This window comes from Branchiostoma lanceolatum, chromosome 17 (genome assembly GCF_035083965.1).
Source record: "Branchiostoma lanceolatum isolate klBraLanc5 chromosome 17, klBraLanc5.hap2, whole genome shotgun sequence".
NCBI classification, from domain to species: domain Eukaryota; kingdom Metazoa; phylum Chordata; class Leptocardii; order Amphioxiformes; family Branchiostomatidae; genus Branchiostoma; species Branchiostoma lanceolatum.
Window position 1 is genome coordinate 6,313,550 of NC_089738.1, and position 11,448 is coordinate 6,324,997.

At 38.9% G+C, this 11,448-nt stretch overlaps 2 protein-coding genes across 2 annotated transcripts; both read right to left on the reverse strand.

Moving 5' to 3' along the window:
- On the reverse strand, positions 1-4,815 carry LOC136423346 (nose resistant to fluoxetine protein 6-like). The gene is made up of 9 exons (XM_066411476.1): positions 4,744-4,815; positions 4,511-4,612; positions 4,002-4,170; positions 3,759-3,838; positions 3,355-3,456; positions 2,403-2,517; positions 1,565-1,763; positions 1,025-1,167; positions 1-742 (listed from the first exon to the last, which is right to left on the reverse strand). Exons 2-9 carry the CDS (start codon positions 4,600-4,602, stop codon positions 632-634), a joined length of 1,011 nt encoding a protein of 336 aa, XP_066267573.1. The 5' UTR covers positions 4,603-4,612; positions 4,744-4,815; the 3' UTR covers positions 1-631.
- A 2,307-nt stretch (positions 4,816-7,122) lies between these two features.
- Positions 7,123-11,119, reverse strand: LOC136423347 (nose resistant to fluoxetine protein 6-like). The gene is made up of 5 exons (XM_066411478.1): positions 10,722-11,119; positions 8,021-8,202; positions 7,775-7,871; positions 7,393-7,492; positions 7,123-7,258 (listed from the first exon to the last, which is right to left on the reverse strand). The coding sequence occupies exons 1-5, from the start codon at positions 11,023-11,025 to the stop codon at positions 7,123-7,125; spliced, it is 819 nt and encodes a 272-aa protein (XP_066267575.1). The 5' UTR covers positions 11,026-11,119.
- Between the last annotated feature and the right edge of the window lie 329 nt (positions 11,120-11,448).

An 11,448-nucleotide genomic window follows, 5' to 3' on the forward strand; every position in this document is an offset into this window, starting at 1 on the left:
TTTGTATTAAAGAAAGGATTTTTATTTTCATGTTATCTGTAGCTGATGGACATGGGTATACTCATAAATCGATATTATGCAAATTACGACCTTGTGATTTGGATGAATATCACGGTAATGAGTACATGTTTTTACACTTTATAACGTTCCATCTTTAAAGATTTTATTCAGTGTAAGGCCAGGAGACCATTTGGGAGCACTCAAATAAGTTGGTGGGAGATATGGGTTTATATAAGGACTTTCATAAATGTTACCTTACTGTTTTAGTTGAGAAGAACACTAATGTTTACAACTTAGTGGTAAATGATAGAACTTTCATGCCATGTAAACTTGCTGTCACATCCCTTGTGATTGTTTGTCATATTATACTCTTATTTGGTTACAGATTGTTGTGTATTCGCTTTTTGTCGTTAGAAATTGTGTTGCCCCTTCGAATCAGCAGCACGTTCTAGATTTCTTTATACATTTCATATTCTGTTGAAGTATCACTGCATGCAAACCTATAGCACATTTTCTCATGTCAAATCAATGTAAAGTATACCTACAGCCAAATTATAAACTAAGGACGATAATTAATAGGTTGCCTGTCCTTTGTACTGAAAATGCCTCTTTTGTCCAGTATTCTTAAGTCTTATTTGTTGAAGATGACTTTCTCCAGTCCCATCAATGGTGCTTCCACTGCCACAGACACCAGGAAGGCCAAACCGTAGGATAGAGTCACGTGCCCCAAGAAAAAATAAATCTGAAAAAAAAAGTTAAAGAAACGTTGAAAGTCAGCCAACTGATTATAGTGAGACAATAGTCTAGACTTTGCCCTTCGACATTTAGTTAGACAATGAAACCTACATGCTTGTCTATTTCTGTCAATCAATTTTGGATTTCCCTTTCCAACATAGTATCTTTGGTCTTTTCGTTCAGAGTAGCGCAAAAGCATATACTTATTAGCAGGAAGATAGATTGCATGATGTACAAGTCCTTACGTCCTAGCCACTGAGATCTTTTGACAGAATTGTGTATTATGTACCATAGTGAATGTGGAGTAGTGGATGGGCACCTCCCTACTAAAGTATACTGCGTACCACACCAAGGTATGTATCAGGTAGGCACAGTAGGTCAGTCGGCTCAGGGGCACCCAGACGTCCCAGGAGAGGATGGTGTCCACCACCCCTGTAATAAACAAAGTACATCATAACACGATCAATGGGAAATAGTGATCGAATCCAACAATGTACACTTGTCGTTCCCAGTACAATAGTTGTCATGTTGTACCTTCATAAATTGCGCTTTATGAATAATAAGCTTAGGAACATGATATATCTTTATTTACATAAAATAGCAATGACAATACTACTTGACAAAAAATAAAGGACAAAAGTCAACTTGAAAGAACTGCCATAACGGAAACAGCGTTCTTGTTAGAGGTGGAATCATTCAAAGGTCCGTATGTTGTACTGATATATAGTGATCAAAGTTTTAATTTCAGAAAGTATATATCATTGTGTTCTGTGGTTAACAACAATTGTTGGTCCATGACTAATGCTAGGAATTCGAAGTATTTCTGTACCTCCATATCCATGATGACATGCGACAACCACCCAGCCAAGCGCCATGGCCCACACGGTGCGATGGACAGTCAGGTACAGCACGTTCTCAGATTCCGTCTGGAGAGTAGTGCCGTGGTACATGCCGTATAGTGAATACAACACAGCCAGGGCAGAGGTAGCGGCCACAAGCCAACCAAGAGGCATTAGCAGGCTCAAAGTCTGGGGCAGATAGGTGTGAAATTGGTCGTTATGAACAGAAAAAATATCATTATTGGTGGCCCTGTGGGTTTTTTTAGATGATTTTTAGCAGAGGGTCGAAAACTCTTATATTCATCATTTCAGTCGATAACAGTAGTCGTGGCTACTGTTGGATGACGTCAACTAGGACATTTGGTCTTTGTACTCATATCATACACAAGGCAAGGGCAAAGAAAAGAAAACAATTTTCATCATATATATTACATTATTTGTTACCACTGTACCTGTTCCTGCTCTTTTGTTCCTCTCACCCATTGGCCGTATTTATCATATGAAATATCTGTTCAATAACTAGGCATTCTGTGTAGTCTTATCTATGATTTGATATCCCTGTTCAATGCAGGTTCATTCTGTACGCCTTGATTGTATTGTAATTTTGTTTGCATATCTTAATCTTGTATTTAGTATTTGTTGATTGTATCAATTCTTACCTATATACTCTTGCTATGGGTATGAATTGATATGTATCAATTTTGGTACCTTTTAAGCCCAAACGGACTTGGCGCGTGAAGCACAAGGGACGTAAATAAAGCTTCCTTCATCCATTAATCAATTCATTCTATATTTTTGAAGAAATCTACAAGCATATGTTAGACTTACCGTGCTCTTTGTCTGTTTCCCTTTTTTCTTCACCAGCAGCCAGCCAACAGTAACTCCTACCAGGTACGGTCCAATACGACAGTACGGCTTGCCATAGTAATGACCGCCCCTTAAGCTTGAAAAGAAATACAATGCCGATGCTAACAAGGTATTTTGTGATATCTTCGACACCATTGTAAAAAATCAATACGAAAGATTCACATTACAGCGTGTCATTCGCTAAATGACATCATAAAACATTGAAACATGCTGTTATTGGGAACTCGAAAAAATAGCCGAAGCTAAACTTTCAGGCTTTTATCAGAACAGATTACACATCACAAGATTTACAAACGTAATACTGTAAAATATATTATAAAATATATTAATATACTGTGCGTTTATATGCCACACTGACCTGACTACATGTAAGGCATCCGCGTGCGCATCAACTTTTGTCAGTTTACAATGAAAAAGTTTGCAACTATACAGTAAACATTGTGTTGAGCACGCCAAATGTTTTAGCGAAAGTCATTTTCCACGTGTGATTTGCAAGCTGCAAATGCATTTCGAACCCCTAGCTTTCAATGTTAGAGAAGCAAACATGACAAAACGAAAAAGAATAACGTATTGCTTGCTACACCATGCTCTGTCATTTGTTTAACCTTCCTGACTACTAATGAAAGCAACTTTTTGTCCACCTTCTGGTTATTCGCACGCTGCCATCAGATTTGTGGTGCCAGAGGATGCCATCCAGGTAATCAAATCATAATAGACTTGCTGAGTGTAAAGGCGTTGGCTGTCATTAAAGCAACACTAGTTACGATACTCCTTACCCGTCTGGCGCTATCAAATCATAGTGCCAAGAGATGACTGCCGTGGTGATGAAGCTTGCCAACAGAATCATAATAGACTTGCTGCGTGTAAAGGCGTTGGCTGTCATTAAAGCAACACTAGTTACGATACTACTTACCCAATCGGTGCTTTCAAATCATAGTGCCAAGAGATGACTGCAGTGGTGATGAAGCTTGCCAACAGGAGAGCCAGCTTCACAACAATCCCCAATATCTGCCACCTGTGAGGAAGTAGATGTATAACGAGGAAAGCTTAGCCGCGTGCCTCATATATTTTTCTGATGGAATAAATGACTTATCTTACTTAAGATGGAATAAATTTGATACAGAATGATATAATTAGCATTTTAGGTCATGCTTACTGGTTCACAGGTAAAGAACGATAAAGTTGCAGCAAGTCGATTCATGATAATGAGTAGAGAGTAACAGCATGTTTTTGGAATGGTCGCTAGACTATGGTTTTAAGGATGAGAACAGTTTGGGTTTACAATTTTGCAATGCGGTAAAAAAAGATCCGACACACCTGTATAATATGTAGATGAGAGGAACTCCGATAACGAAGAACTGCATATCATTGGCCAAGTACCAGGTCCAGAACATACACTAGAGAGAGAGAAAGAGAGAGACCAATTAAAATGACGACACTTTAAACAAACAAAAACATATCAAATGATATGGTGTTTTATCATTGGTCCAGGAGCCACTGATTTTTCTAACCCTTGTATTGTACATCACATTCATTAAAGCTAAACGAAAATCTGCCTACCATCCTATTATCGTTGACCACGTTGTTGATATACAGTAGGTTTGTCCACCAGTTGTCCCCACAGTTTGGATCTATTCCGTTAGGAGCTGGAGGCCAGAATGGACCAGAGAACATGTAGGGAAATACCCACATCCACAGCATCAGTACGAACATGTACGTAGGTGTTAACCTGATCATGAGGAAAGTGGAATGAAAGCAATTATTCATGTGCGCCAGGATATCGATGTTTTCTTGTATGGTATTTTTATTCGTTGGGCACTGACGACACGGTTCAGCGCCTGCCCCTTTTGATGTAGCATAATTGGTAGAATCCTACTGGCCTTGACTGAACAGAAAATAAAAGCAGCTACAAGCAAGATATTTTGGTTTAAAGCAGAAAACGTCGAAATTGTCTTAAATTAAAAGTCCCACAATGCGTTTGAAAATATGGTTTTCGGGTATTTTAATAGCGGGTTCTGATCTGATGATACATGTTTCAAAATAGACTTTGGATTTTGGAATATCCTCACCTCCAATATCTGTGGAAATACACCATCCCGTATGGTACTGATTTCCCCTTCTCTTTGGTCTTCTGTATCTGCTGGATTAGGAGGTATGACATCAGAAGTCCACTGGAAGGAAAGATGTAAAAATGTGATGGGATCTTGCCTAATGTCATATGGCAAAGTACAGAAGGATTTCGATCAAAACATTTTTTTTTACAAATGGGGGTCCACCAGATTGAGTAGAACTGTTACCTTACCTGAGGAAAAAGAAGGAATCCACCGAAACGGAGGCATTATTGATGGCTTGAATTGTAAATGTTGGTCTGATTTCCAAGGCTTGCAGCAAGTTGTCTGAAAGAGCACATTATCATACATTCTAAATACATGTAGGTCACGTTAGGTTGTGTGGTTTTTAACCCTATTCAGACCGAGCTTTTTTGGTGAGCCTGGGACGGAGGGGAGGGGGGCTTTTGAGGCTATCCTCTTCGGACCACTTCGGTATATGAGGAAAATAAAACTGATAATGACGTAATATGACTTAATTAGGCCGTCATCCACGTTACTTTATTGAAACTGAAACCGTATTAATAGGGTACTCCAATAAAACTGTAAGGTATGCAACAAATTCTTAACGGTAATCGTGACTAACAGAATAGTGCTGTATGCAAAGACTTGTGTTGTCAATAGCAACAGAAATGACGTATAATGACGTCATAATGTGACGTCATCTATATTTTAGCTATCCACCATCTTGGGTCCGCCATCTTGAATTTTCAAAAAACTTTTTCAGCCAATTACCCCAAAACACAATGAAACATAATGAAAATAGACTAAAAACTCTTATCAAAATTTCTTCGTATAATAAAGATATCAGGTAGTGACTATTTTGAAGGGAAAATTTACTGTTTATACCTAAGATAATGATTTGGTCCGCCATCTTTGATTCTAACCTATGACGTCATCATAATAATATTAAATCATGGAAATTACATGAAATTACATAAGATGTAGTTAATGTAAGAAAATGTGTGTGGTTTACCAAGAAATCTGAAAAGTACACTGTTGAAAATTGATAAAAAATACGCCTGTCAGAAACCCGTTGCCATGGCAACACGAAAAATCATAAACTCATATGATTAATTTCAAATTGTTACCAGCTAGATTCTAGAAAAGGTCAGCAAGTTTGGAGACTGTAGTATAAGATATTCAGGACATCAACGTTGGCGGGGCCTCAATGAGCCCCCCTTGTCTGAATAGGGTTAAACAAACTTTAAACATAACAGATTTCTTATGATTTCATAGAGAATCATCATCCAAGCAATTACTGACATTATCATTATGTGTTAACGAAAAAACATCACGTGGTAAAAAGCAATGTCTACCAACAACCAGAGGATTTTTACCTTCCAGCGTTCACTATGGATGGCAAATCGCACTTTATTTTACTTAAAAACTTGGACTACTTTTCCTCGTAATTAAAGTTGTCAGCGAATAAAAGGAAATTTTCATTAACGATTAGGGGGTCCACGGAGACGTAGCCATTGTAGGTGGCTTTAACTGTAAATGTTGGCACATACTGTAGAAATTGGAGCAAGTTATTTTAAAAATCATTCTATGATAAATGTTAGGTAGATTGTTTATACATGTTTGGTGATTTAAACATCACATCACATCGCATCAAATATTTACATCGGCATGTGGTTAATTAAGAATCAACTTTGACCAGATGGGTTGAACGTTCTACCTGTGCACTAATGTACAAAGGACCAACGGTACAATGGGTGTGTAACCAGCGAATGGGCTATTTTGCGCGACAACGGGCCTGTAAAACTTTTGATTAAATACCAGCAAACAACATACCGAAGTGCGGTTCAGCAAAACCATAAGTGTGTCCCAGGATGACCCAGGTCAAACTGATGAAGCGGATGCCGTGCAGACACTTGATGCTGCCGGGCGCCTGTTTGGTGCTGAGGAGCTTCCCGATGTTGGTGTAGAGGGAGAAGCACAGGAGGATACGGCCGGCGATGCCTATGGAAGACCGAACAGTCCAAGACATTACAAAACCTCACAAGTGATACCACATGTTGAATCATGATTCTTCATATTTGGCTGACATTTAGCCATGTGATATCGTTGGACATAATATCGACTTGTTATGGCTTCAACGTGGACAATCGTAGAATGAATGGTTGAAACGATGCCATGAATAAGGCTTATTCTAACCTCCTTTAGCTGTTGAGGTTTCCTGAGGTGGGAGTTTGTTAACCAGCAGCGTCCTTTCGTCAGGTAGAGTCACGTTGACGTCAGATTCTTGTGCGTCACTTTCCTGCAAACGTCACAGCCTTATAATCATCATGCAATGGCCATCTGATTACTACATTAGGCTTTTTCATAATTCCAAATCGTCTGCAGCCAACATGATTCACTTGGGTCATCAAAGCACAACGTTCAAAACGATGAATAGGTCGACTGAATCATCCTGAAATCAGTTTAACTAGCATTACTTAGTTATGCATAGCATAGCAATCATCAGCACGATACTGGATCGACACCACAAATATAACAACTATGTACATGTGGTTATACGCTGTTTGCTCATTAGACTTATGGGTCGCATTTTTAAGACGTCATTTAGCTTAAACTTGGAAATTTATGCTTCTGAGATATCTTCTTGCCTTCTGCTTTTTAACGGCCATCAGTTGGGGTTGGTGGATGATGACGTCATAGATGGTGCCGATCGCGATGAGGAGGAAGAGGACACTACAGATACAACTGTGCAGAGAAAAGTAGCAATAAACATATCTGTCTTTTTAACTAGGAGAACAGAATTAGAAAGAGTTCAATGTCTTCAGTACTTATGCTTAGCTTAGCCAGATAAAAACGGAAAAAAAATCAAATATGCTCACATAGCAGCAATAGTGACATTCTGGATTGGTAGGGATTCCTGTGAGTAGGCTGACGTCACTTGCAATATTCCTTGCTGAACAAAAAAGCGCCAGAAAATACCTGAAAAAAAGATTGTCATTGTTTAGAATGTGACTAGCTGAGAAGCCATGACAACTACATCCTGATTCAGTCTAACGCATAAGATGCCGTACTTGAATCATCTGGGTGATAGGTTAGCCGTCAGAATGAACTAAATGATTGCTGACGATGACAATTCAATGTAAGATGTTTGAAAATGCATTGTACTGCATGTACTATGTATGCAGTATGAATTGGCATATTTTCCATATATTCTATGCTCTATCGAAGGCTGCTTAAAGTAAGATTAGATGCCTGACTTACTGCCGTCCAGTCGTTGAATGACGTCATGTTCGGTACAGCTGTTCGGCACACAAACACCAACAGTTAACTTTGTAATACCAGCTATACCACCTCCGCTCTGTAAAGATGCCATGAGTTATTAATGAACATCGTTTTAAGCAATATATAAGGAAAGGCATTCACCATTCATTCAACCCCTACAAACTTTGCTGTTCTAATTGCATCTTTATTTTTATCATTTGCTCAACTACTGTGACTTCTACACACCTGTGTTAGCTGTTCAGACTGTTGTGCCTGGGCCACACGTGTCAGTGTAGCCAGGTAGAACTTCCCATCGAAGGTGATGTTGAAGCCTTTCCTCGTGATGTTCACGCACTGCGAGTAGCTACCGGCCCAGACGATGTTTCCGTTCAGGATTCCACTTGGGGGTTTTCCACCTGCGTCCAGCACTGTTAAAACAAGTGATATTCAAAACGACCTCATCCCTTCGCAACATGGTTTCAATAAACATTTTCGACTGATATAATATGATTGTTTCCCATTGATTATGCAAATATGGCCATAATTTGCATAAAAATATTAGTTGACGATCATCTCCACTCAAAAAACATATGTTGTGCAAACTATGACAGTTTTACCTTAAGAAAAAGGCTACTTTAACATTTTCTCTGCAATTGTGAAATAAGATTCTTATTCTATATTAATCTATATTCGTCTATATTCATCGCTATTCAATGATGTTTTCTTAACTTCCAAATGCCACAAGTATGAAATTCCTGTCATCTGCCACTGTGTAAGTATCGTATTATCTCATTTATTATGAAATTTAGGTCTTAATTTACATAATTGATATCTATCAATATTTCTCTCCTTCTCAGTTGCACATGCCACATGTTTGGGAGTCCTATCATGAACTGTTGGCGACTTATAAACGTCAAATCGCATCTAATGCTGCATACGTAAATCATCATCTGCATACCAAAAATCATAACAATCCATCAACCCTGCCAGTCTTGAGTTAATTTTGTTCAAAGTCTGAAACAGAACATGCTCCTTTAGGGGGCCCAAATCTACAACATTTACTTTCTGCCCTAAGAATTTACCACTCAAAAATCACGACAATAGCATGTCCAGAACATGAGATATCAAAACCAAACACACACACACACACACACACACACACACACACACACACACACACAAAACTCTATTGAAAACATAATCTTCTTGGAGAAAGTGAAACGCTGATATTTCGGCGGCGCATTTTTTAAGCAATACGATGATACAATCTAAGTCACTGTACCGTTACCCCACACTCAATAACATTAATTTTCACCTGTACTACAAATTGTAAGATTAAGTTTTAAACATTGGAATTCATTATTTAAACGGAGCGTTGTGCCCATCCATAAATCTCATAATACAAATGACTCTATCAGTGTCCTACCATGGCCCGTAACAGCTAGAGACGGAAGGTGAGGATTTGCGCTCATGGAAAACAAGACCTTTATTTAATTGTAATTGCACACATTTATCTGTCCATTTATTTGTCGATATGTTTTCGTGTAATCCTTTTTTTTTTTGTCCGATGGCGGCACTAACATAAATTGACTTAGATTAAGTGCGTCACTATTTTTGTTTTTATTTGTATGTTTGCTTGATAAGAACAAGATATCTTCTATTCGCGATGATTTTTCAAAAAAGCTGCAAACACAAGACTGATTAACATCTTATTGAGCACGTTTAGTAACTGTATGTATCAATTGTACGTTTAAGAAAAAGGTCTTTTAGCAGGAATTCGAACCGATGAGATCCGTCTGGGTGCATTTCGGCGAGCTACGCCTCAATGCAAAAAGGAGATGCTGTCATCGCGACGCTGTGCAAATTATTGTATGTTCAGTCAACAACTTTTGAAGAGGATGGTGATATTTTTGTGACCCCTGTCGTCTGTCTTATATAAAACCGACGGGGCAAAGATCACACAGTATGTTTGTTCCATTTGCTTGAAGAGTTGTTGTGAAGATCTAACTAGTGCCACACTTATGTGACCTCCTGACTTAGCTGGCATGACGTATCTGGCATGTCTTCTAGATGAAATCTGATGGATTAATTACAGATAATTGCACATATTATCTCAAAGCAATCTCACACGTTACCGTAAAAATTGGTTAATTTCAATCCTACGACACAGTCCCTCAAAATTCGGCCGGAATTCCATGTCTTCTTCGTTTCATACACTGTTAACCACTTAGTACATACTGTAGCAAATTTTCGCGTCGAATTTAGATAGTCGTGTCAAATATTGGTGTTAGAAGCATTGAACAGGAGGTCCTGAAGAATGCATTCATTGGGTAGATAAGATTACATGCGGTAATCTGCTCTACCCAATACATTCATTGCTGGAGTGCAAGTAATCTATGTTTTTTTTTAAACTGTGTGTGTAGCTAGCTTGGCGTGTTCCATGGAAATTCGAACATTTCCAACATTAAGATAAACTGGCAACTTGTTTACAAAACATCAAATCAAACCCAAAAAGGACCAAACAAACTGGTGGCGGACTCAAGTTATGTAACAATATAGCCTCGCTGCCACATCTATGACATGAAAAATGAAATATTTAACGAAACAATCAAGACATCAGGATAATCACAAATACGCATTTCAAGCGTAAAACTTAGGCCCCAACTCTCAAACAAAAGGAAAAGATGAACACATACAACGAAAAATGTTTAGTTGCCATAATGTAGTTTTGTGTGATTAACATAATTTCATTATTTGCACGAGAAGAGGAAATTAAACTACCACGTGGAATCAAAACTTGTACTCTAGCGTTGTCAGACAGGATATTCAAATTATCAGCGTGTCCAGGACTTATTAGTCTGAACTACATTTCATACACCCAAACCTTAGAGGAGCAGATATTCACTTGACGAGTCAGAAGTAGTCGATAAATGTGGAGTTCACTTACTTTGCAGGGCGTACATCTTTCCTTGAGACAGATCTGTTTCGTACTGAGCAACATCCTTCTGACACTGTTGGCTGATGTTTCCGGTGGGCTGGGCGGGAATGGTGATATCTGTCCAGTTCACGGTGCTAAAATCGTGGATCGTGTCGGCAAGTTTCTGCTGAAAAAGTCCTTTCGACCTGAATAAGGTCAACAGCTGCAGGTTGAACTGGGCTGTAGCCTCGGGAACACCTTGGTTCCATACTGCCTGTGACCCAGCGAGGACAACTACAGCCGAACAAAGGGAAATGTACAGCAACAGCCTCATGTTTCTGTTCGTATAAGCAGAGTACCCGAGAACAGCACTTCTTCACCACGTCTAGAAGCTATGCAAATGAGATTTGGGGCTGAAGCAATTTGATACCCGTCGGAAGGTAGGGCCAATGACGTAGTTACGTAAACAGATAATATACCCTGAATACACTTTGAAGATAGTGAGTTGGGAGCAGTTGTTTACGGAGGTGGAGAGAGGCACTTTGTGACACGTTGTTTTTTTCTGCAATTTCCGCCACAAAAGGTTTTCATGCAGCGAATCCGCATTGGAACCATTTAAGAAATTAACCATTGCACCAGTGAAAACAACGTATAAGTTTTGCCCAGTTCTTTTTTTTATTAAATATAAACCCAATGCGATAATCTGATCTACCCAACTGCTGACTTGTCAGCTTCAGTTGCAAACGGGGCAAAGTCT